Source organism: Salmo salar, chromosome 19 (genome assembly GCF_965601325.2).
Source record: "Salmo salar chromosome 19, fSalSal1, whole genome shotgun sequence".
NCBI classification, from domain to species: domain Eukaryota; kingdom Metazoa; phylum Chordata; class Actinopteri; order Salmoniformes; family Salmonidae; genus Salmo; species Salmo salar.
In genome coordinates, this window is record NC_138309.1 from 25,581,858 (window position 1) to 25,609,677 (window position 27,820).

Below are 27,820 nucleotides of genomic sequence, written 5' to 3' on the forward strand. Positions count from 1 at the left end.
AGAGAGAGAGAGAGAGAGAAAAACTGCAGGGGAGTCTCTCCAGTTTGATAGGAAGAGCGTAGCGTAGAAGAGGTGCTCAGAGCAGTTGACTGGCCGTGCGTGCTCTCACAAAACAGCCTCTCAATCAGTGCACTGGGCTATGCTTATTCAGGAAAAACACACACACATACAAAAACACACACAAAGAGGAAGGAGCTGGGAGCTGGGAAGGCAGCCCAGTAGATGGAAACCAAATGGGGCAGAGCGCCCGAGTTTAAGAACCAGCAGCTGTCTCAAGGGGGGCAGGGGGGGGCCTCCAGACAAGCATCAGCCAGCCAGTCAACTGGCCAGCCATGGGGAGCTGCCAGGCGGCAGAGAGAGAGAGGAGAAACCAGAAGAGCATGTACCCAGCAGGACAGACCCTACCAGCAGCCCTGCAGCTCCCCAACACCAGACAACCACTTCTACCAGAGATGCAAGACAAGCGGGCTGAGTGGATGCTGACTAATTAGCTCTCGCCCCTGAGCGGTTTAACCAGGGGTTGAAGGGGGGTTGCGGTCAACAGATGTGGTCATTGCGGAGGGCCATGGGGCCAGAGCCATTGCGGGGGCGCTGTCTGCTCAGGTGGCTCGGGTTGAAGGTGTGCCGCAGGAGCACGCTGGTGTTCGCCCTGCTCTGGTTCGGCTCCTGGGTGTTCCTCAATGGCCTGGTGTTTGTGCACCGGACCATCCTCTCCGACTACTGCACAGACGACAAGAGCAAGAAGATCCTGCAGAGAGTGGTGAGTACAGTACATGGAGACGGCGGACTCACACTTCCATTTTGATGTTGACACTGAACTTGAGGTTAGTGTGAATACTGATAAACACAACGTAAAATGTGTGTGTGTATGACATAACACAAACCACACACTAAGCCAAACAATATTACACATGAAGATAATGTAGAGTAGACAGATTCAAAATATTTTCTCAAGGTAAAGTTATTTAATCAATTGACATCTATCTGTCTTGGACAAATACCTTTTGAATTATACCAACCAACACTCACAGAGTAACACACTGATGGAATTCAGCCGAATTGACAGGATACCATGAGAATGTAGAGCGGAAAAAACAATAAAACATCACAACTCAATTGAGAAGCATTTCCTAAGCAGTAGTAGACATAAAAATGCCTTCAGTTGCTCCTCTCTCTCTCTCTCTCTCTTACTCTTAACCTCTGTACTATAGATATATGCCTTTTAATTAACTTGCTCTAAACCTTACAAAAAATATTGAAGTTTTGAAACTGCAGTGAAAGTGCAGTAACTGCAGTCGGCTGTGTTATTTTGAACAAAGTATTTGCAGCCTACTACAGTTATATTGCATTCTAACGATAGTTATACTACAGTGTATTGCAGTTCAACTGCACTCTGACTGCAATCTCTTTTCGTAAGGGAAGCGCTGAGACCACAATCCATCCCTCTGTTTACTTATAAGACAGAATTATTTCTGCACTGCCACGCTCTCTACCAAGTACACCGACTAATGTTTCAGCCCCAACATCTTTCCGTAGCCCTCAAGGCATTTCACGACAATACATTTAATGGGGAGGGCATTTTCTCAAAAATGATTGCTGTTAGTAATAAAACTGTAAGACATGGTGCATTAGACATTTTCCATGTTTTTATTTCTCTACGCTTTTTTCCCCTGAGTAAGTCTTGATTTGATAAACAATACAGTGAGACTTAGCTGTATTTCAATAAAATTACGATTGGATACTCATCTGGGTTTAACTTCTAGAAGTGGCCCTGAACCTCAAACAAAAGAATCGCAATTCTTTCTGGGATTACTTCTTGGTTCTAAAGCTTTCACATAAAGCGCACTTTTGAACCAATAGATTACACACAATATTGAGTGTGTGATTCAATTTAATTTCAGTGTGTCACTTGTGGAAGTGAGACACAAATCTCTTCCAGGTAGGTGGAGACCGAGACTGAAGTTGTTATTTCTCACCCAAATCATAACAAGACGATAGAGTAATGTATCCCATTCTGGCTAACCAACATCACTTCACTGCCAAAACCACACAAGACAGAAAGGGCTGGATTTCTAAAGCTTTGCACCATTTTTTCCAAAGGCAATTCAACTTGCACTGAAAAAATATAATATAATATATACAGTTACATACACTTAGGTTGGAATCATTAAAACTCGTTTTTCCACCACTCCACAAATTTCTTGTTAACAAACTATAGTTTTGGCAAGTCGGTTAGGACATCTACTTTGTGCATGACATAAGTCATTTTTCCAACAATTGTTTACAGACAGATTATTTCACTTATAATTCACTGTATCACAATTCCAGTGGGTCAGAAGTTTACATACACTAAGTTGACTGTGCCTTTAAACAGCTTGGAAAATTCTAGAAAATGATGTCATTGCTTTAGAAGCTTCTGATAGGCTAATTGACATAATTTGAGCAAATTGGAGGTGTACTTGTGGATGTATTTCAAGGCCTACCTTCAAACGCAGTGCCTCTTTGCTTGAAATCATGGGAAAATCAAAAGAAATCAGCCAAGACCTCAGAAAAAAATTGTAGACCTCCACAAGTCCGGTTCATCCTTTGGAGCAATTTCCAAACGCCTGAAGGTACCACGTTCATCTGTACAAACAATACTACACAAGTATAAACACCATGGGACCACGTAGCCATCATACCGCTCAGGAAGGAGACGCGCTCTGTCTCCTAGTGTCAGAGTCTAGGTGATGTGGGTAAGGCGGAGTCAGACGCAGGACACAGAGATGAGTAATAAATGTAACTTTACTCAAAATAATCCTCCAACAAGGAGAACGAAAATCCAGAATCACATAAACGAGACAACTGACAACAATTAACACTCACAAAACCATGATGGCTCCAGAGGGTTAAATAGGGAAATAATTCAAACGAAATGGTAACCAGGTGGGTAAGATACAGACAAAACAAATGGAAAATAAATATAGATCGGTGGAGGCTAGAAAGCCGGTGACGTCGAACGCCGAAGGTCGCCCGAACAAGGAGAGGCACCAACTTCGGCGGAAGTCGTGACACCTAGAGGTGAACGTACTTTGGTGCAAAAAGTGCAAATCAATCCCAGAACAACAGCAAAGGACCTTGTGAAGATGCTGGAGGAAACAGGTACAAGTATCTATATCCACAGTAAAAACGAGTCCTATATCGACAACCTGATAGGCCGCTCAGCAAGGAAGAAGCCACTGCTCCAAAACCGCCATAAAAAAAGCCAGACTACGGTTTGCAACTGCACATGGGGACAAAGATAGTACTTTTTGGAGAAATGTCCTCTGGTCTGATGAAACAAAAATAGAAGAACACCATCCCTTTGAAATTGACATTTATTAATGCCAGCCAAATGACCTGTGCAATAAATAACTTTGACTTTAATTTCTATGGATGACACACAGTTGTGTGTTTTCTTTTGACAGAGTTTTGAGTGCAGTGACAGTTCACAGAGGAAATGTTACACCCCTCTGTCTCCTCGGGGCGAAGGCCTTGGTCAGATAAATGACCTTTGATTCCATGGAATGTTCTGTCCTCTAAATATTAAACAACAAGTATCTAACCTGACACAATGAGCTACTGCTGATTATCCAGCCATTAATTGAATGACACAAAATATGACAAAATACACAAGGTAATAATAGCTAGATTTCATATTATGATTACATGAACCACATTGTCTCCCATCAACATTTACTCTGCCAATTGCTTAAATGTTTAACCTCATAAATAACCCCAAACATGCTTTTAAATTCCCCTTTAAATGCAGCTAGTCCAGTATATCATGTGGACAGACAAGAAATTAGCACAAAATAGACAAACCGTGGTTGCTTTTGCGACTCCGTTTTGACAAACTCCCCAGTGCAATAGGCCAACAGTCTGTCGGTTCTGGTTTTGACATTGTTGCAGGACCTAATGTTGGCCAACCTCAAAAAGTAGCCTCTCTTTAAGGTCAAACTGACCATTGTGTGCCGAGGTTGACTGGACAGAACTAAAACCACCCAACCTCTGTTTTTGTTCTCTGAGCGTTTATTCCCATTCAGACAGATAGTTCCTATTCTGTCTGATGTCAGTATATATCATTTACATTACATTTACATTTAAGTCATTTAGCAGACGCTCTTATCCAGAGCGACTTACATATTATAGTTATTATATCACTATTTATTTGCATTTGTGCAATGATATGTTTCATATGTACCCACATACAGTACTTAGAGGATTTACCTCTTTATTCTGGTCAAGTGTACAGATATTAATGTGTTAATAGTTTATTTAGCTTCTAATCTAAATGACGTTGCATATAGGAGGTTTGGGGCTAAATTGATATATTATGTGGCTTGAGGCGAACACAGGCTTGAGGCTAAATTGTATATTAAATGCACTTGTATTTATCTCAGTATCAAATCATTTTGGGGTAAAAGTTAAACACCTTACTGTGATTGTTTTCAATTAAAATTGTCCCCAAAAAATTGCTCCTTAAAAAAAGAGCAATTTCTAAAGCAATACTTTTGCTAGGACTGTCTGGGAGTGGTCTGAGTGGGGTCGGGGAAACGTCAAACTAGCTATTATTGGCAAAGAGGTTTGGGACTCTCTTTCTTACTGGTCTATTAAGTAATTTACTGCCCAGTGATGTCACCAGACAGGGCAAAACTCCATGAAACCAAAACAGGCAGAAATGTCAGGCAGTCTTTTCAAACAGCTCTTATGCAGTATTATTCCAACCTCATAGTGTGGAAATATATACAGTACCAGTCAAAAGTTTGGACACACCTACTCATTCAAGGGTTTTTCTTTATTTTTACTATTTTCTACATCGTAGAATAATAGTGAAGACATCAAACTATGAAATAACACATATGGAATCATGTAGAAACAAACACGAATCAAAATATACTTTATATTAGAGATTCTTCAAAGTAGCCACCCTTTGCCTTGATGACAGCTTTGCACACTATTGCCAGTCTCTCAACCAGCTTCATGAGGTATTCACCTGGAATGCATTTCAATTAACAGGTGTGCCTTGTTAAAAGTTAATTTGTGAAATGTCTTTCCTTCTTAATACGTTTGAGCCAATCAGTTGTGTTGTGACAAGGTAGGGGTGGTATAGAGAAGATAGCCCTATTTGGTAAAAGACCAAGTCCATGTTATGGCAAGAACAGCTCGAGTTTGTTTAACACTTTTTTGTTTACTACATGTTTCCATATGTGTTATTTCATAGTTTTGATGTCTTCACTATTATTCTACGATGTAGAAAATAGTTACAAAAAAAAAGTAAACCCTTGAGTGAGTAGGTGTGTCCAAACTTTTGACTGGTACTGTATATAACATAGGAATATCACGTTATTGACTGCACTGGACCATTATTTATCAGTTGATGGTATTTTGAATTACTAGATGAAAACTATTACACTGATACCTTGTGAACATATTACAATAACCACACACAGGGAAGGCAGTAGGTGACTTTGGGAGCGGACTTTGATGGAAATGCTCCATATCCTGACGATAGACACAGGGACTAACATTGTCCCAATATTTCTATGATTATCTACAGTTTCTTGATTTGCAAAGATGAAGCATATATCCTGCTTGGAACAACTTCTCACAATGGCAAGGGATCTTGACTCTCAGCTGGCAATAGGAATTTGTGGTTTAGGCAGCCTTTACTAATTGAACAAATCCCTTAAGCTTTTTACTGCACACCTTAATAGCTTTCTGCTCTGGCGCTTACACTACAGCTTGGCTTTTTAAAATTATTTATTCACGCATTTAGCCAGCCATAAATTGCCATTGCCTGGAGATAGGAAATGCTGCCAAGGCCACGACAATGTGAATTCTAATGATGGTTGTGTTTCATAGGATAATTGCAGTACTGTTAGAAAAAGTATACATTATATATTCTACCATCTGTAAAGAAACTGTAAATATGCTATTGTGTTCCTTTTATGTCATGCCATTGTGAATAACATGATTGGTTAATTGTGGAGATGGAACAGGCCATACAAATCATTAATATAATATCTGTGGTCAAATCAAATGTATTTATAAAGCCTTTTTTACATCAGCAGATGTCACAATGTGCTTATACAAAAGCCCAGCCTAAAACCGCAAACAGCAAGCAATGCAGATGTAGAAGCTTTGATATGATTTTGATGATTTAATAATATCTGTAGTAACTTTCATGATTTGTAAATATATGTGCTAGTAAACCAGCCTTTTGAGATTAGAAACAATATGACGAAGGCTTGAATCACAGAGCTAAACTATCAATTAATGTAACATTATTCAGGCCACTGAATAATTTGGTTTAGTTTGAGTCCAACAAGCAGCAATGATGTTGTGTATAGTGCAAACATAATTTTGGGAAACTATTACTCCCAGTGAACTGAACTTCTTGTAAAACAGGCAACCCACTCAGTGCCCTCAAAATGTATGCATTTGTTGCTCTTCTCCATTTTAAAATGAATAAACACAATGTCCACCCAAATTCACACTCCACACAACAATAATATCAATTATGTTACCACTATGCATTCGCGCTAAATTGAAAGCGCGAACCACTGCATTTAGCCATGAAAAGTTGACTGGGAATATGGCCGGATACAAACAGTGTAGTTATTCCCTCCGCAAGGCAATCAAACAAGTGAAAAGTCAGTATAGAGACAAAGTGGACTCACAATTCAAAGGCTCAGACACAAGACGTATGTGGCAGGGTCTACAGACAATCACGGACTACAAATAGAAAACCAGACATGTGATGGACACTGACGTCTTGCTTCCAGACAAACTAAACACCTTCTTTGCCCGCTTTGAGGATAATACAGTGCCACCAACATGGCCCGCTACCAAAGACTGTGGGCTTCTCCTTCTCTGTGGCTGACGTGAGTAAGACATTTAAACGTGCTAACCCTCGCAAGGCTGCCGGCCCAGACAGCATCCCTAGCCACGTCCTCAGAGCATGCGCAGACCAGCTGGCTGGTGTGTTTACGGACATATTCAATCTCTCCCTATGCCAGCCTGCTGTCCACACATGCTTCAAGATGGCCACCATTGTTCCTGTACCCAAGAAGGCAAAGGTAACTGAACTAAATGACTATCGCCCAGTAGCACTCACTTCTGTCATCATGAAGTGCTTTGAGAGACTAGTCAAGGAACATATCACCTCCACCTTACCTGTCACCCTAGACCCACTTCAATTTGCGTGTAGCCCCGATAAGTCCACAGATGATGCAATCGCCATCACACTGCACACTGCCCTATCCCACCTGGACATGAGGAGTACCTATGTAAGAATGCTGTTCATTGACTACAGCTCAGCATTCAACACCATAGTACCCTCCAAGCTCATCATGAAGTTCTTCACTTCACTGATCCTCAACACTGGGGCCCCACAAGGGTGCGTGCTCAGCCCCCTCTTGTACTCCCTGTTCCCTCATGACTGAGTGGCCATGCACGCCTCCAACTCAATCATCAAGTTTGCAGACGACAACAGTAGTAGGCTTGATTACCAACAATGACAAGACAACCTATAGGGAGGAGGTAAGGGCACTCGGAGTGTGGTGTCAGGAAAACAACCACCCACTCAAGGTCAACAAAACAAAGGAGATGATCGTGGACTTCAGGAATCAGCAGAGGGAGCACCCCCCATCCACATTGATGGGACAGCAATGGAGAAGGTGGAAAGTTAAGTTTAAGTTCCTCGGCGTACACATCACAGACAAACTGAAATGGTCCACCCATACAGACAGTGTGGTGAAGAAGGCTCAAAAGCGCCTCTTTAACCTCAGGAGGCTGAAGAAATTTGGCTTGTCACCTAAAACCCTCACAAACTTTTACAGATGCACAATTGAGAGCATCCTGTCAGGCTGCATCACCGCCTGGTATGGCAACTGCACCTCCCATAACCGCAGGGCTCTCCAGAGGCTGGTGCGGTCTGCACAACGCATCACCGGGGGCAAACTACCTGCCCTCCAGGAGACCTACAGCACTCAATGTCACAGGAATGCCAAAAACATAATCAAGGACAACAACCACCCGAGCCACTGCCTGTTCACCACCCTACCATCCACAAGGTGTGATCAGTACAGGTGCATCAAAGCTGGGACCGAGACTGAAAAATAGCTTCTATCTCAAGGCCATCAGACTGTTAAACAGCATCATTAACACAGTGAGGCTGCTGCCTACATACAGACTTGAAATCATTGGCCACTTTCATAATGCCACTTTAATAATGTTTACATATCTTACATTACTCATCTCATTTGTATATACTGTATTTTATACCACCCATTGCATCTTGCCTATGCCGCTCGGTCATTGCCCATCCATATATTTATATGTATATATTCTTATTACATTCCTTTACTTAGATTTGTGTGTATTAGGTAGTTGTTGTAGAATTGTTAGATTACTTGAAAGATATTGCTGCACTGTCGGAACTAGAAGCACAAGCATTTCACTACACTCGCAATAACATCTCCTAACCATGTGTATGTAACCAATACAATTTGATTTGATTTGATTTACAGTACTGGCTTACATTGGCCATGAGTGAGCCAAAATAATTCTCACATTGTTCCCGCTTGGCAATTCGAGCCAAATGTAGGCCTATTTAATCTAGGCTACGGCGTATATTTATATGATTGTCTGTCGACTAATGGGAACAAAAGGTCTTCTCTGAACATATTTGAGCAGATCTTTGTTTTCAGGCTCAGTTTTCCAGTGTTGTGAGGGAGAGAAATCTAAGTAGAGCTAAGGCTACTTTTGCAGGACATTCCCCACATGCCTACTCTGACCAACGCTTGGGCCGGGCTGCGCTCCGCTCGACAGACCACAGACACACTGGTCCACTCCAGACTTAACCATTACTTCGCCAAAGGGAGAGCTCAATAAGCACCCAAAGTGCAATTTTTTTATTATACAAAATAATTATGTTTTTAAGTTTATTTGAATAACAGGAATCTAACAAAATGTACAACATGCATTTAAACTAATCTAATTCCAAGTGATTTGTTTGTTATTACACACATGGTAAGGGATTTTACATTTTTTACGCTATAGCTCCATTTCCCATTACCTAATACGATTACAGAATGATGAATACTGTAAAAACCTAGGCCTACTGCCACTTCCAGGTAGACTCTCTTCATAGGTAGATGCCTTCGGTTTTCAGAGTAAAAAGTGTGTGTAAATGGGCAGTAGTTTGTAAACATTGGCTCTTTCTGTTTGATTGAATTCCAGTCATAGAATAGGAATACAATGTAAATGGTGCAAATAAAAGGGAAATATTTTCTCCTATAAAGTGGACCAATCTTTGCAGCGGTGTAAACAGAAACTTATGTGATTCGCTTTTGTTGTGCCTTTTAAGGTCAATGTATTTGCACTTTAGAATATGGAATGTGCCCCAGAGACAGAATTCAGGTTTTGCTCAGCCAACATTTCCTTGATTCTGATTGATGGCCAATAGATGTTTGCTTTATTCATTGTCTTTTTGAGGATTTCGAGAAATAAAATATAAAAGAAGGAAAAGTACAGAAAACAAACAAAACCTCAGATTTTTTCACTGCTTCATCCAAACCCTACATTCATGATGATGTGTCTTGCCTGGTTAACCAAAGGTTCATTAAGGATATGGACTACTTCAAAGTCTGGAGGGTATTGTTTCCCTTGAACCACTTATTCATTGCCAGAAAATTCTCCAATGTTAATTAAAACAAAATAAACACAGAGAGTGTTAAATCAACACTGAAAGGGTGGAGTCTGTGGACCCATATGCACTCCTGAACTATGTTAATTTAATACACTGCTTAGTGTAAAGCCTTGTTAAAATATTTGCCTTTGAAGCAAATTGTAGACTTACCACCATGGCTGTATTTGTTAGTGACAGAGACATGGTTGTTGCATTCACCAAGTGAGATCCTAAGTGAATATGTTATAATTCAAAAATAAATGTTTAAAACAATACCAATGACATTTCATGAGGCCTTATTTTTAGGGCCTAGTTTTACCCTAATACAGGGGCCTGGAACTCATACACATCACTTTGAACCAAAACCAAAACTATAATCATCATATTTCCCTGCTTGCTCTAGTGCAGATTAATTTTTAGAATAGTTTGTTTCAATATCTATGTTTGTGGTTTTTGCTCAAAGTGATGAGTTTAAAGCCCCTGTATTAGGGTAAAACTAGGCCCTCAAAATAAGGCCTTATGAAATAAGTATGTTATTGTGTTAATTGTTAAAAAAAAAAAAGTGGAACATATTTGCTTAGGTTCTCACTTGGTGAAGTACATAGGATAAAAAATGCATGAATGCAACAGCCATGTCTCTGTCACTAACAAATACAGCCATGGGTGGTAACTCTACAATTTACTCGAAAAGAAGGGAAATATTTTATTAAGGCTTTAAACTAAGCAATGTGTTAATTTAACATTGTTCTGGTGTGCATATGGGTCCACAGACTTCACACTTTCAGTGTTGATATAACACTCTCAGTGTTCACTGGAGAATTTGCTGTTTGTCAATAGCTAGAATTTGGAACGCGAAAAGAACATGCTGTGGGCGTCAACAGGGCTATTTATTGACTTTAGCTTTTGTACTGTAATTTGGCTAGTCTGTACATATCCACAACTGATAGTATGACATATAAACTATAGCTGAAGCCATGTTCATTTGGAATTCATTTCGTTATTAATCACAATTCAACGCTTTACAGACAGACAGGGGTCTTTATATACATTGGTTTCTCCAACAATCAATTACATGTACATTGTAAACTCCAACGCATATACAAATGCAAGTAAAACACCATGACAGACTTGCACACAGTCCAACCACCATGGTGGGAATGTTTACATGCAAACAGAAGCTACAGTATAAACAGCTGCAGTCCGAAATGACGCAAGTACCATGAAATACAGGGAATTAAAATATACGTGTGGAACGTGGCAGCCGCACTGAAAAGGGTAAAAAAAAAATATTTGTCCGGGGCCAGATGCCTAGGCTGGAACATTATGGCCACAGCACAGGTTAGCCTACATAGTGCCGAGAGATTTTAGGGGCACATTAGGGAACTCAAAATAATTCCAGGGGTCTCTTGAGTTCAACCCTCTGGAGATAAGGGGAGGACACTTAGGTATTTTAGCTGGCTGCAGTGGCCGTCAAACTATATGATACAGCTTGAGACAGGCCACTTTCATTTGTGATGTCACCCAGCTTAACAGAGAGCAAGGTTGGAGTGCAATAAAGTCTTCCAATAGAACCATAGTATGAAACTCAAGGAATTTATATTGTGCATTAAATATTGTTGACTCTTAATTTATTTTGTGAAATATAAATATAATTATGCTATATGGACAACACTTAATTGTAATGAAAATAAATTGTCCTCAGCGGCATTGTTTTAAATTACTACCAGTGTAATTACTTTGGAATTACATGTATGTTATTTCACCGATTAATAAAAATGAATTGTGTCACTACATTGTGTATAAAGTGTCACTACATTGTGTATAAAGTATGACCTAGGCTTGTAGGCTTGCAATTTCAATGCAACATGTAAGAGAGGCCACAGACGAAAGGGTGGGGAAGGACCAATAAACCATTGTGAGGGTTGGTGATAAGGGAAACACGGCTATGGCTAAAGTGCTAATGCCATGCCACCCAGTAAAGGCCATTAGGCATCTGATCTTGTTGAAATCGTGACCAACTCAAGATGACAGCTGTTTACTTTGGAATGTGGGCAGAGAGGGATTTTCTCTCTAATCCCCCAGGAACACTAATAATTTCCAACCTCTGGACCGACATCTATGCACCAAGATTTATAACAATCCCATTTGCTCGCTAATCCGAGACATTGAGAGCAGGTTAGAGGCCGAGTCTGAAGTGTGATGTGATATAATTCACCATCAACTGAAAAATGTGCATCAAATGTACTGATGCTTACAGAATTGCCCATTTTAGGTTCAGTAGCACAATCACACAGTGCCATTCCCTTATTAGGATGAGACATGGACTACAAATCACATTTTGTTGAAAAATTACCACTATTTTCTGCTAAATTGTTGGTACCTCAAACGCATGACAACCGTATTATGTACACCAAAAATAATTACATTTTGTCTGTGTGTGTGTTTATGTCTGTCTGTCTGTCTGTCCCAGTGTGAGGAGTATCGTGAGGGCGCCCTGACCGGTGACCTGTGCGAGGACCTGTGCGTAAGCGGCCAGGTGGAGTACAGGCGCTGCCTCTACTACGAGAATGGTAAGAAGGTGATCGAGGCCCGGTGGCGTGGCACGCCCGTGGTGCTCAAGTCCAAACTGGAAAACTTCTCCTCCTATGAAAGCCTGGGCCTCCTGGAGTACCAGGACCCAGCCGAAGAGCTCTCTCCCCTGGACGTGGTCTTCTACGCCACCCTGGAGATCAGGAACTCCCTGGGGCTGGACATAAGCGGCAACGCCTCACTGCCGCCGCTGTGGGGCCAGAAGCTTAGGGAGCATGGGCGGACCTACTCGCGGGCCGAGCTGGCATCGCTGTGGTCCCTGCTCCAGCAGGAGGAGTACACTTTCCTGAGGGTGCTGCAGGACCTCAGCCGCCACTTAGCGAAGGTGTTGGGCTCCTGCGGACACTTCTACGCCGTGGAGTACCTGTCGGCAGGCCACGCCTGGGACCAGAACATCTTCTCGCTGGAGGAGGTATCGGCGGGCCCATGGACGGCGAGGGACATGGTGCACCGCATCGCCCTCAGCTTCCTGGACATGGCGTGGCGCTTCGACAACGACTTCTCGCACCGCCTCCACCTGTGTGACATCAAGCCGGAGAACTTTGCTATCCGGAAGGACCTTACGGTGAGCCGACTACGTTTGCACACACACTTGAGCATGCAAAGGAACACACACTCACACACACAGTAGAGCCATAGACACACATTCAACTAACACTCACACACTTCAAAGCAAAGAGTTGCTGACTCCCTCACACAAAACAACAGGGGAGCTTTGCGTGAAGGGAAAGCTGTCATTAAAACAGTCCCAAAACGGCTGCTGGGTAACTGTCACAGATCTGAGATATGTTTCTCTTTAGTGGAGAATTTCAGATTCATCCTGTGTAAACAAGACAAGGTTAGGAAATCTAGCTCCCTTTTTCACACTAAGACACACAGACCGACCCTATTTTGCCCCCATCCGCATTAGTTAATTTATCCACGCAATACAGCGACACATTCATCCGCAGAGTGCAAACAGTTTAATGAGAGCAATACGGTGTTTAAAGAATGACGAGGCTTCAGGCTGTTTAATTGTTTTCCACAAGAACAAAAATGTCCGCTCAATGAAAACATATGTATTATTTTCAGGGTCTGTAGGCTTGGATTATGTATCTATGACGCATATTTAGCTTGAAAGGAAATCATTATTCCTATTTTAGGATGGAGAAAATTACGTCATTGTTATACACCATATTACCATTTTTGCAGCGGCATTCGTGACTGGAAAACATTATTTTGATGAGGCCCTTAATGAGATAACCATTGTTATATGGACATCATTTAGTGTGTAATGTGCATGCTGGTCAGAATGCCAATGCAAATTACCCTTTGAAGATAAAAAGTAACATGCAAGCTTTAATTTTGCTAGTGAATGTTAGGAAGAAAAACCGGTTTGCAAACCTTTTTTCCATCATGTTTTTTTCCCTGAATAGTTGCTGGTAAATTTACACTTTTTTGAAAGCATCGAAGTTCAAAAGATTACACTGTTTGAAATTAAACATAATATTATTGTACCTATCATGGTTTACACAAACCGTGAGCTCATGTGATAATGTGGACAAAGACCAGGAGAAAGGACACGAATCCAAAGGAGACTTGTTATTGTTTATGTTTCAGCTGCTCCGTAAATTAAAACAAAGTATACTTTCAATCCCTCCTTTCTCTGTTTTTCTAAGTATGTAGCTCCAGGGGATACAGCTGATCCCTGCTTCCGTTTTCTCATGTGATAATAAACAGAGGAAGTGAAATGTCTATGTTATATATGGGGGGGGGGTATTGAGAGGGATTAAACATATGTTGGGGTGAACAGTATATTAGGGGCTATATTGTATATATTAAAAGTATATTGGGGTATATATTGGGTTGGCTTACTTCTTTGAGAATAGCACTTATTATCATGTCTGTCAGATCTACAGCTCCTTCAAACGCTACGTATGCTTATTGTCTCTTATTTTTGCTGATCACTAAGACCTTCCAAGATTCGACAGTGACAGGTTTTATTTATTTGGTGGCGTGTTCTGCCATAAATCAGCTGTAGCTGACATGAAGTGCTGCAGTGGAGTCATTCTTCACGAGCCATCTCTTGCAAAGAGGACGAACATATCAAGCCATGCATATAAAACAGCAACTCCCTTAAACAGCAACGTGAGAGAAAATTAAGATGTTTTTTTCTCTATGATCACGTCAATGACAAATTCCAAATATATCCAACAGGAAAATTTACAATTTGGTTGTTCTTGATTTATTACCCTCCCTTTAAAAACGTGTTTTTCAGACAGTGGAATAGGGAGATGGATGAAAGGGCAAAAGCAAGACTGAAAGTAGTGGATGTAAGCAAGGATAGGCCTAATACATTTGACTATTGAATCCTTGTGTCACGTCCTGACCATAGAAAGCTTTTATTGTCTATGGTAGAGTAGGTCAGGGCGGGACAGGGGGCTTTGTCTAGTTTATTTATGTCTATGTTGGTTCTAGTTTCTTTTTTCTATGTTGGGGGTTTTGTCTAGTTTCTGTATTTCTATGTTTATTTTGGGGGGGATGATCTCCAATAGAGGCAGCTGGTCATCGTTGTCTCTAATTGGGGATAATATTTAAGTTGTTGTTTTTCCCACTAGGTTTTGTGGGAGATTATTTTGAGTAAGTGTATGTTGCACCTCTTCATCACGGTTTGTTGTTTTTGTTAATTAGTTTATTTGTATGTCTTGCGTAGTTTCACAGTTTTAATCAAATGTGGAACGATACACACGCTGTGCTTTGGTCCCATTCTTCAGACAGCTGTGACAGAATCTCCCACCACCAAAGGACCAAGCAGCGTGGTAAACAGGAATGGACATGGGAGGAAATATTGGACGGGAAAGGACCCTGGAGGCAGGAAGGGGAGTATCGCCGTCCAAAGGAGGAGATTGAAGCAGCGAGAGCAGAACGGCGATATTACGAGGCGTTATACCATCAAGGCAAGTACGAGAGGCAGCCCCCCCCAAAAAAATTGGGGGGGGGCACACGGGGAGTTTTGTGGAGTCAGGTTTGGGACCTGAGCCAACTCCTCATGCTTACCGTGGAGAGCCGAGGGGTGAACCAGAGCCAGTCAGGGAGATGAGTGAGGAACTCGACGCAAGATTCCAAAGAGAGGTGTTGGCATTGAGAGCGCTGCAGAGCGGGCATGCTGAGGAGCATGACACCAGTCAAGTGTCATATGCACCAGTTTCATGCATCTGGCCTTCAGTGCGCCTCCCCAGTCTGGTACGTCCTGTGTCTCCTCCACGCACTCGCTTTAGGGAGCGTGTGACCTGTCAGGGACCATGTTTTGCTGTGATACGCACGGTGTCTCCAGTGCGCATTCACAGCACAGTGCGTCCTGTGCCAGCGCCCCGCACTTGCCGGGCTAAAGTGAGCATCCAGCCAGGACGGATTGTGCCAGCCCTACGCTCCAGACCTCCAGTGCACCTCCACAGCCCAGTACGCCCTGTGCCTGCTCCTCGCACTCGCCCTGAAGTGCGTGTCACCAGTCTGGGGCCACCTGTCCCGGCTCCACGCACTAGGCCTTCGGTGAGCCTCTCCAGTCCGGTGTGTCCTGTTCCTGCTCCCCACACTCGCCCTGAGGTGCGTGTTACCAGTCTTGCGCCACCTGTGCCAGCCCCATGCATCTGGCCTCCAGTGCGCCTGCCCAGTCCGGGGTGTCCTGCTCCCCGCACTCGCCCTGAGGTGTGTGTTATCAGTCTGGCGCCACCTGTGCCACCCCCACGCATCAGGCCTCCAGTGCACATTCCCAGTCCAGAGCTTCCGGTGACAGTTCCCAGTCCAGAGCTTCCGGCGACAGTTCCCAGTCCAGAGCTTCCGGCGACAGTTCCCAGTCCGGAGCCTCCCACGGTGGCCCGCAGTCCGGAGCCTCCAGCGGCGGTCCGGAGCCTCCAGCGGCGGCCCGCAGTCCGCAGTCTCCAGCGGCGGCCCGCAGTCCGCAGTCTCCAGCGTCGGCCCGCAGTCCGCAGTCTCAGCGGCGGCCCGCAGTTCGGAGTCTCCAGCGGTGGTCTGCAGTTCGGAGCCTCCGGCGATGATCCACGGTCCGGTGACACAAAAGCGGAGTGATCAGCTGGCAGAGCGGGGGCTACGCCCCGAACCGGAGCCGCCTCCTATGCTGGCGGATAAGCAGGATATGAGGGTTCTTCGTCCCACACCAGAACCGCCTCCGATGCAGGAGGATCCGTGGGATGTGAAGATTCTTCGTCCTGCACCAGAGCCGCCACCGACATCAGACACCCACCCTAACCCTCCCTGTTTTTGTTTTTGTTTAAGGTTGTCCGTTCGGAGTCCGCACTTTTGGGGGGGTACTGTCACGTCCTGACCATAGAAAGCTTTTATTTTCTATGGTAGAGTAGGTCAGGGCGTGACAGGGGGTTTTGTCTAGTTTATTTATATCTATATTGGTTCTAGTTTCTTTTTTCTATGATGGGGTTTTGTCTAGTTTCTGTATTTCTATGTTGTTGTTTTTTGGATGATCTCCAATTAGAGGCAGCTGGTCATCGTTGTCTCTAATTGGGGATCATATTTAAGTTGTTGTTTTTCCCACTAGGTTTTGTGGGAGATTATTTTGAGTAAGTGTATGTTGCACCTCTTTGTCAAGGTTTGTTGTTTTTGTTTATTAGTATGTCTTGCATAGTTTCACAGTTTTAATAAAATGTGGAACGATACACACACTGTGCTTTGGTCCCATTCTTCAGACAGCCGTGACACCTTGCCTCTGTGGTCAGTGTGAGCTCCGGAGTTGGCAGCAATGCAACTTCACGAGACTCCGGCACTTACTCACCTCTCTCTGTGCCATTCTGCAGGTGGTGGCTATAGATGTGGACATGGCTTTCTTCGAGCCCAAAATGCGAGACATTCTCGAGCAGAACTGCACTAACGACGATGACTGCAACTTCTTTGACTGCATATCAAAATGCAACATGAAGACGAACAAGTGCAGCTCAAAGCGGAGAAATAGCAACCTGCAGGTATGTATGGTTGCATCGAAATATGAACGGTATTCCATACTATAATGAACAAAAAAATATTGTTGGTCCCATGTTTAATGAGCTGAAATTAAAGATCCCAGAAATGATATATACGTACAAATACAGTTGGAAATGTACATACACCTTAGCCAAATCCATTTAAACTCAGTTTTTCACAATTCCTGACATTTAATCCTAGTAAAAATTCCCTGTTTTAGGTCAGGTAGGATCACCACTTTATTTTAAAAATGTGAAATGTCAGAATAATAGTACAGAGAGAAATGTATTTCAGCTTCACATTCCCAGTGGGTCAAAAGTCTACATACACTCAATTAGTATTTGGTAGCATTGCCTTTAAATTGTTTAACTTGGGTCAAACGTTTCGGGTAGCCTTCTACAAGCTTCCCACAATAAATTGGGTGAATTTTGACAATTCCTCCTGACAGAGCTGGTTTAACTGAGTCAGGTTTGTAGGCCTCCTTGCTCGCACACACTTTTTCAGTTCTGCCCACAAATGTTATATAGGATTGAGGTCAGGGCTTTGTGATGGCCATTCCAATACCTTGACTTTGTTGTCTTTGTGGTCCTTTGTTGTCCTACTTTGGAAGTATGCTTTGGGTCATTGTCCATTTGGAAGACCAATTTGCGACCAAGCTTTGACTTCCTGACTGATGTCTTGAGATGTTGCTTCAATATATCCACATAATTTTCCATTCTCATGATGCCATCTATTTTGTGATGCTGCCACCCCCGTGCTTCACTGTTGGGATGGTGTTTTTCGTCTTGCAAGCCTCCCCCTTTTTCCTCCAAACATAACGATGGTCATTATGGCCAAACCATTCTATTTTTTTTTTTATCAGACCAGAGGACATTTCTCCAAAAAGTATGATCTTTGTCCCCATGTGCAGTTGCAAACCGTAGTCTGGCTTTTTTTATGGCGGTTTTGGAGCAGTGGATTCTTCCTTGCTGAGCGGCCTTTCAGGTTATGTCGATATTGGACTCGTTTTACTGTTGATATAGATACTTTTGTACCTGTTTCCTCCAGCATCTTCACAAGGTCCTTTGCTGTTGTTCTGGGATTGATTTGCACTTTTCGCACCAAAGTACGTTCATCTCTAGGAGACAGAACGCGTCTCCTTCCTGAGTGGCATGATGGCTGCGTGGTCCCACGGTGTTTATACTTGTCACGTCCTGGCCAGTATAAGGGTTAATTGTTATTGTAGTTTGGTCAGGACGTGGCAGAGGGTATTTGTTTTATGTGGTTCAGGGTGGTGTGTTAGTTATGAGGGCGTTTGATGTATTATTTCCGGGTTTTGAGTTATGGTCTATGTTTATGTATTTCTATGTGTAGTCTAGTGAGTGTGTTTCTATGTTGAGTTAATTGGGGTGGACTTCCAATTGAAGGCAGCTGTTTGGTGTTGCCTTTGATTGGAAGTCCTATATTAGTTGGGTGTGTTTGTCTTGTATTTGTGGGAGATTGTTTTTGCATTGCGTGTTTATGTATAGCCTGCAAAACTGTCATTTGTCGTGCTTATTGTTTTCTTGTTTTTTTCGTGTTCAACGTTCGTAAAATAAATTAAGAAAATGAACACCAACTCTGCTGCATATTGGTCCACCATTTCAGACGACGATTTCGCTATATCGTCGTCCGACGAAGAAAGCCGTGACAATACTTGCATACTATTGTTTGTACAGATAAACGTGGTACCTCCAGGCATTTGGAAATTGCTCCCAAGAATGAACCAGACTTGTGGAGGTCTACAATTGTTTTGCTGAGGTCTTGGCTGATTTCTTTTGATTTTCCCATGATGTCAAGTACTGAGTTTGAAGGTAGGCCTTGAAATACATCCACGTGTACACCTCCAATTGACTCAAATGATGTCAATTAGCCTATCAGAAGCTTCTAAAGCCATGGCATCATTTTCTGGAATTTTCCAAGCTGTTTAAAGGCACAGTCAACTTAGTGTATGTAAACTTCTGACCCACTGGAATTGTGATACAGTGAATTATAAGTGAAATAATCTGTCTGTAAACAATTGTTGGAAAAATGACTTGTGTCATGCACAAAGTAGATGTCCTAACCGACTTGCCAAAACTATAGTTTGTTAACAAGAAATTTGTGGAGTGGTTGAAAATCGAGTTTTAATGACTCCAACCTAAGTGTATGTATGTAAACTTCTGACTTTTAACTGTAGCTTATTTCTCTCAAATTTTGTGCATAAATTTGTTTACATCCCTGTTAGCGTGCACTTCTCCTTCTCCAAGATAATCTATCAATCTGACAGGTGTGGAATAACAAGAAGCTGATTAAACAGCATGATCATTAGACAGGTGCACCTTGTGCTGGGGGAAATGAAAGGCCATTCTAAAATGTGCAGTTTTGTCACACAACACAATGCCACAGATTTCTCAAGTTTTCAGTGAGTGCAATTGGCATGCTGACTGCAGGAATGTCCACCTGTTGCTATAAAATGTAATATTAATTTCTATACCATAAGCCGACCCCAATGTTGTTTTAGAGAATTTGGCAGTACGTCCTACCGGCCTCACAACCACAAACTACGTGTAACCATGTCAGCCCAGCACATCCACATCCATCTTCTTCACCTGCGGGATCGTCTGAGACCAACCACCCAGACAGCTGATGAAACAACTGTGGGTTTGCACAACCAAAATGTTTTGCACAAACTCAGAAACCATCTCAGGGAATCTCATCTGCATGCTCATTATCCTCACCAGGGTCTTGACCTGATTGCAGTTTGGCGTCGTAACCAACTTCAGTGGGAAAATGCTCATCTTCAATGGCCACTGGCACACTGGAGAAGTGTGCTCTTCACAGATGAATCACGGTTTCAACTGTACCAGGCAGATGGCAGACAGTGTATATGATGTTGCGTGGGCGAGCGGTTTCTTGATGTCAACGTTGTGAACAGAGTGCCCCATGGTGGCGGTGGGGTTATGGTATGGGCAGGCATAAGCGATGGAAAACGAACACAATTGCATTTTATTGATGGCAATTTGAATGCACAGAGATACAGTGACGAGATCCTGAGGTCCATTGTTGTGCCATTCCTTCGCCTGAGCATGATAATGAATGGCCCCATGTCGCAAGGATCTGTACATAATCCCCAGAAGCTGAAAATGTCCCAGTTCTTCAATTGCCTTTATACTCACCAGCCATGTCACTCATTAAGCATGTTTGGGATGCTCTGGATCAACGTGTACGACAGGTTGTTCCAGTTCCTGCCATTATCAAGCAACTTCTCACAGCCATTGAAGAGAAGTGGGACAACATTCTACAGGCCAATTTCAACAGCCTGATCAACTCTATGCGAAAGAGATGTGTTGCGCTGCATGCGGCAAATGGTGGTCACACCAGATACTGACTGGTTTTCTGATCCATGCCACTACTTTTTTTTTTAAAGGCATCTGTGATCAACAGATGCATATCTATGTTCCCAGTCATGTAAAATCCATAGATTACGGCCTAATGAATTTATTTCAATTGACTGATTTCCTTATATGAACTGTAACTCAGTAAAATCTTTGAAATTGTTGCAAGTTACGTTTACACATTACAAGTATCATTAGCGTCAAGGGGCATAGATCCAAATAAAACACAAATTGTAAAGGATGTAATCTAATGCAGATTATTAATGCCTTGCACACGGAAATACATTTTTAAATATAATTTCCCAGACATTCGCGGAGATCACACGCATATCACCCTTAAGGCCGGGATCCAATCCGATTGCATTCTTCCGGCAATGCACGTTATAAAGGCAATGTTTCTGTGTTCGTGGAGACCACATTCATGGTGAACGCTGCACATGTCAGGCTCAATCGGAAATTACCTTTAAATGGCATATTGTCCACATCTGCAATCAGATTGAATCCCAACCCAAAAGTAAATGCAGTACAAAGTTCGCAGATCTGAGTTTGTTTGAATACCAGCCTTGAGTCAATACCTAGTCTTTGACATACTGCGCATCCAATTGATAAATGGGCATACTGTTGTCACTCACACTGCCGGATGCACTGGAGAAGTGGATAGCTCCCAGACAATGTCGTTTACGTGATTACACCAGGTCCACCTCAAGGCCACAGGTGGCTGCTGCGACACCTTTCCTCCACTTCTGATCACTTATCGTAACCCTCGCTGACCCCTACCTCTCCATTGTACTGCCTGCCATCCAGGAGACAATAGAGGCTTTGTCTTTTAACGATTGCAGGGGTCAAGGAGGGGATTTGTGTCTGGGTGGCTTTTGTCCCCTTCAAATTGGCGTGTAATAAGAATATGACTGATAATGACCCCAGTGATAATTAAATAAGAACCATTTCTCTCTACTTTCTGTTAGCCCCTTTCCTCTTGGGTCTCTCACTGTCACACCCTCTTCTCTCCTCCTTTCTTCACTCCATTCTGGTCTGTCACCCCCTCTTCTGCTCTGGACAGGTGATCTGTGAGAAGATCTTTAGGCCCTGGTTCTCTCCCACGCTGCTGGGCGCCAAGGCGGGCCTCCCCCTCCAGGTGGACCTCCAGCGGGTGGTGCAGGAGTGTGTCAAGACTGTGGGGGGTGAGGACGAGGAGCAAGACCGGGCTGTCCAGAAGCGGCTGCTGGACCTCCTCACGGGCCTCCTCCACCAGGGGACATCCTCTGAGCATTGGGGCGAAGGGGGCGAAGATGGCGAGGGCATTCACCCTCACAGCTCTTAACTTCTGAAGCATTGCACTGTTCACCCTCACAAAAACGATACAGTGGAGAAACCAACTGTATTGGCTTCATGAGACACTTATTTAACGTTTTGATGTTTTGCATTTTGTGAGGTGGTTCCTGAGGACTGGATGATACTGGTTGTTGAAGTGACAAAAGATGCACTGATGGTGGTAGCACTGACTATGTGCCTTTAGAACCTATAGTAAGCAGACTATGGCAGTTTCAGAGGTAGTACTGTAGCATCTGCCAATAATTGGTGGTCTATCAAGCAAGTGGTCAATCTATTTGAGTCATCTTTACCTCAAATAAATGCAGAAACTTTCTTTTGACCCTTTTGTACAGTCGGCCTATGATCTCATGATCACTCTAGAGCTTTTTGAAAATGTTTCGCAATGTCTGTCTGAACGAAAGGTTTGTAGTCATGCACCCGCTTGTGATCCACTAGCCGAAACCACAGCTGCCTGTTGTCAGGTCCACCTTTTGTTTCAAGTAACATGTCAACACTTTCCAGGCTAATGGACGGGGAGAAGCATATTTCAGAAACTGCGCTTGGTTCCCACCATCCGGCCTGGTCGCCTGTTCCAATGGAAATGGCGATGCTGCTGTGCAAGTACTCCCCTTCTTTCTTCAGTGGCCTTAGCTTCCAAAGAAATCTGGTTCCCTAGGTTCTCCAGCTGGTTCACCACAAGACAGGGAGAGGAAATAAGATGAAGAACAGGCTTTGGACAGGAAGGGAGGGTGGGATGGGAGGGAGGGGGGGCAAAACACATCTAAATCTCCATCTCAACCAAAAACGTAAGTAAAAATATCGGATTAAATCAAGTGAAACTGTTTAAAGTTTGATTTGACTTTAACTTTTGATTTTTGGTTGAGATAGAGAAGTGAATACAACACAATTATTACTAACTTGTAGATTCCATTTAAAATCATCTAAAGCTTGAAACCCTAGGGATATCCCACTGGGGATATGGTTGAAAAACTGGTTGAATCAACATTGTTTCCATGTAATTTCAACCCCAAAAATCTGTGAGGACGTGAAAACAAATTGTATTTGCAAAATGTCATCAAAGTAAGGGCATTTTGTATTTTTTTCACCCAACTTTTAACCTAAATGACATGGTGCATTTTTTTTGGTTGAAAAGGAGACTTGAATCCAACATATCAATTATTAATTTGTAGAGAAACTGGAATTAATGCCAGACTCAGTGGCACAGATGGATATATCCAAGAAAAAGAAACGTCTCCTTCAAATGTTGATATTTGATTGCGATGCATGTTAAATAGTCTATTTGTCAACAAGTTAACAAATTATATGAAGATTCACGTCTCCATCTCAACCAAAATTAATTGTTAAAGAAATAAAATAATAGGATTAAGCCAGTGGCTCAGATCTAACTATCTAAGCAGTAGATGCATATCCTTTAAATGTTGGTATTTGGATACAATGTCAACCAAACTAGGTATCCCCTTTTCCCTTTCCCAAACACACTAGCGGTGTGTGGGTAAAATCACAGAGGAACCCCCTCCAAAAAAGCCATATTGCAACCTACAGTGCATTCGGAAAGAATTCAGACCCCTTGACTTTTTCCTAATTTTGTTAAGTTACAGCCTTATTCTAAAATGGATTAAATATATTTGTTTCCTAATCAATCTACACACAATACCCCTTAATGACAAAGCAAAAATATTTTTTACATTTTTAAAAATTAAAAACTGAAATACCTTATTTACATAAGTATTCAGACCCTTTTCTATGAGACTAGAAATTGAGGTCAGGCGCCTCCTGTTATTTTTATACATTTGCTGAAATTCTAGAGCTCTGTCAGAGTGACCATCGTGTTCTTGGTTACCTCCCTGACCAAGGCTCTTCTCCCTCGATTGCTCAGTTTGGCCGGGCGGCCAGCTTTAGGTAGAGTCTTGGTGGTTCCAAACTGCTTCCATTTAAGAATGATAGAGGCCACTGTGTTCTTGGGGACCTTCAATGCTGCAGACATTTTTGGTACCCTTCCCCTGATCTGTGCCTTGAAACAATCCTGTCTCTGAGCTCTACTGACAATTCCTGTGACCTCATGGATTGGTTTTTGCTCTGACATGCACTGACAAGTGTGGGACCGTACAAGTATAAATACAGGTGTGTGCCTTTCCAATCAAGTTGTAGAAATATCTCAAGGATGATCAATGGAAACAGGATGCACCTGAGCTCAATGTTGAGTCTCATAGCAAAGGGTCTGAATACTTATGTAAAAAATGTATTTCTGTTTATAATTTGTAATAAATGTGCCAACATTTCCAAAAACGTGTTTTCGCTTTATGTGTAGATTGATGAGGATTTTTTTTATTTAATCAATTTAAGAATAAGGCTGTTACGTGACAAAATGTGGAAGAAGCAAAGGGCTCTGAATACTTTCCGAATGCACTGCAACTACTGTAGCTGATAATTATGAAGTAAAATGGATGTTTTGTGTATCTTGTTTCGTCTCTGTTGCTGTTGTCCTGTTTGAAAGACGGTTCAGTGAATGGGTAAGTTCATAGGTCAATAGGGCTAACTGGCAAGCCAGCTAGCCACGAAAAATGCACATCTACCTTGCGTAACATTCATTTTAGGTCATTTGTGCCCATTTAACTAGCTGGCTAGCTAGATTATTACGGTTCACACATCTAGCTGATAATTATGAAGTAGAATGTTTGCTTTGTGTACATCTTGTTTCGTCTATTGTTGCCATTGTCCTGGCTAGAAGAAGGATCAGTGAATGGGGAGGTGAAGAGTGAGGTAATACAGTAGGGGGAGTGTGAGTGCTTCTCAGGCTGTATCACATCCGGCCGTGATTGGGTGTCCCATAGGGCGGTGCACAATTGGCCCAGCGTCGCCCAGGTTTGGCCGGGGCAGGCCATCATTGTTAATGTGTTCTTAACGGACTTGCCTAGTTAAATAAAGGTTAAATAAATGTGTTTATTTTTTAAATAGAAAAAGAGAGGGTCGTAGGAGAATACACTCAGAGCATGAGAGTGTGGAGCACAATAGTATGCATATTGAGAAACATCCGTTGACTCACCCTACTTCTATGAAAATGCCAATGCCATCCTCTTCTCTTTTATGTTGACGAAATGGTCTATGAACCTGCCATACAGTAGAGTGGCTTACGAAAGTATTCACCCCCTTGGCATTTTTCCTATTTTGCTGCCTTACAACCTGGAATTAAAATAGATTTTTGGGGGGGTTTGTTTCATTTGATTTACACAACATGCCTACCACTTTGAAGATGAAAAATATTTTTTATTGTGAAACAAACAAGAAATAAGACAAAAAAACTGATAACTTGAGCGTGCATAACTATTCACCCCCCCAAAGTCAATACTTTGTAGAGCCACCATTTGCAGCAATTATAGCTGCAAGTCTCTTGGGTCACGTCTCTATAAGCTTTGCACATCTAGCCACTGGGATTTTTGCTCATTCTTCAAGGCAAAACTGCTCCATCTCCTTCAAGTTGGATGGGTTCTGCTGGTGTACAGCATTCTTTAAGTCATACCACACATTCTCAATTAGATTGAGGTCTGGGCTTTGGCTAGGCCATTCCAAGATATTTAGATATTTCCCCTTAAACCACTCAAGTGTTGCTTTAGCAGTATGCTTAGGGTCATTGTCCTGCTGGAAGTTGAACCTCCGTCCCAGTCTCAAATTTCTGGAAGACTGAAACAGGTTTCCCTCAAGACTTTCCATGTATTTATCTCCATCCATCATTCCTTCAATTCTGACCAGTTTCCCAGTCCCTGCCAATGAAACACATCCCCACAGCATGAAGCAGCCGCCACCATGCTTCACTGTGGGGATGGTATTCTCGGGATGATGAAAGGTGTTGGGTTTGCGCCAGACATAGCGTTTTCATTGATGGCCAAAAGCTCAAATTTAGTATCTTCTGACCAGAGTACCTTCTTCCATATGTTTGGGGAGTCTCCCACATGCCTTTTGGCGAACACCAAACGTGTTTGCTTATTTTTTTATTTAAGCAATAACTTTTTTATGGCCACTCTTCTGTAAATCCAAGCTCTGTGGAGTGTACGGCTTAAAGTGGTCCTATGGACAGATTTGCAGCTCCTTCAGGGTTATCTTTGGTCTCTTTGTTGCCTCTCTGATTAATGCCTTCCTTGCCTGGTCTGTGAGTTTTGGTGGGCGGCCCTCTCTTGGAAGGTTTGTTGTGGTGCCATATTCTTTCCATTTTTTTATAATGGATTTAATGGTGGTCCGTGGGATGTTCAAAGTTTCTGATATTTTTTTATAACCCAACTCTGATCTGTACTTCTCCACAACTTTGTCCCTGACCTGTTTGGAGAGCTCCTTGGCCTTCATGGTGCCGCTTGCTTGGTGGTACCCCTTGCTTAGTGGTGTTGCAGACTCTGGGGACTTTCAGAACAGGTGTATGTATACTGAGATCATGTGACAGATCATGTGACACTTAGATTGAACACAGGTGGACTTTATTTAAAAAATTATGTGACTTCTGAAGGTAATTGGTTGCAACAGATCTTATTTAGGGTTTTCATAGCAAAAGGGGTGAATATATATGCACTCACCAGTTTTCTGTTTTTATTTTTATGAATTTTTTTAAACAAGTAATTTTTTTAATTTCACTTCACCAATTTGGACCATTACATGAAATCTAAATAAAAATCTATTTAAATTACAGGTTGTAATGCAACATAATATGAAAAACACCAAGGGGGATGAATGACTTTTTGTTGTCCTTAACTACCTGGCTAAAATGCTTGCTCATTAGCCTAACTTCTTTTAGTTAACATTAGCCTACTACATCTAGATACATATTGAAATTACATCCTCTCAGGCCAGTGGCACAATGTATGAGTCTCTGGTTGGATCAGAGTCATTGTTATAATCATTGGCCAGTACGGATAATTAAGTAAAGCATCAAGTCCAAATCTCTATCTCCATCCATCGCTAATTTAGGAAAAGGACAATTTTAGCTAGCCAACAGAGAATAATGACACAATGAGATGCAACATTTCCATTTTTTTCTGTCAATGATGTTTGGCTTTTGATGTGATTGGTGAGAAGCCAAATCCAAACTGGCTTCACATGACACTTATTTTGTGCACCAGGACCATTCACAGTTGAGCTCACTCAGTTTAGCTTAATGCTGATTTGCTATTATTTTGTAGATTTTTTTATCAAGAGAGGGGAAATGCTCGGTGGCTTCCCTTGCATTCATTGCTAGGGGCGGCAACAATGTCATACTCGTTTTGACCAGACAGCATCAGATAGATGGCCTACACATACAGAGGGGTACTGTTTCGCTCGCTCGAATGCTTTCTCAAGTGAGATCTATTCAGCCTCATGCGAATCGGAGGAAAATTAAGAAACACAGAGACACATTTTTTTGTTCGTTTTTTTGGTGGTAAATTTTTGGTGGAAGCATGGCTTCCCTTGGCATCCATGAATACACGCGACTGATCATACACAATTCAATAATACTTTTGAAATAATAATAAATAAATAGCCTAATGTTAAGGCTGTCTTACAAACTAATGTAACAGTATTTATTCAACCTTAAAATGAGTAACACATCCATGGCCACATTTTGATGTTACTGTAACACAAATGCCTTCTTACGTAATCATAAAAAGTGTGCATGTTCAGGGTCGAAGGTCTGTGGAAATCTTCACAATTGCTAGAATAATCTGCACAGAATCTCAAACGGCATTGATCACTTATACCATGTACTTTAATGTAATCTCAACTGAAATCCAAGTCATTTGGTTGTGCTATTAGATGAAGCAGTGTTAACACATTAAGTTTTTGTATAAATAAACAAAATATCTGA

General features: G+C 42.2%; 1 protein-coding gene across 1 annotated transcript; it reads left to right on the forward strand.

Moving 5' to 3' along the window:
* LOC106578587 (divergent protein kinase domain 1C) lies at positions 1-27,820 on the forward strand. Its single transcript, XM_014157573.3, has 4 exons — positions 1-760; positions 12,183-12,866; positions 17,107-17,271; positions 21,725-27,820. The coding sequence occupies exons 1-4, from the start codon at positions 545-547 to the stop codon at positions 21,983-21,985; spliced, it is 1,326 nt and encodes a 441-aa protein (XP_014013048.1). The 5' UTR covers positions 1-544; the 3' UTR covers positions 21,986-27,820.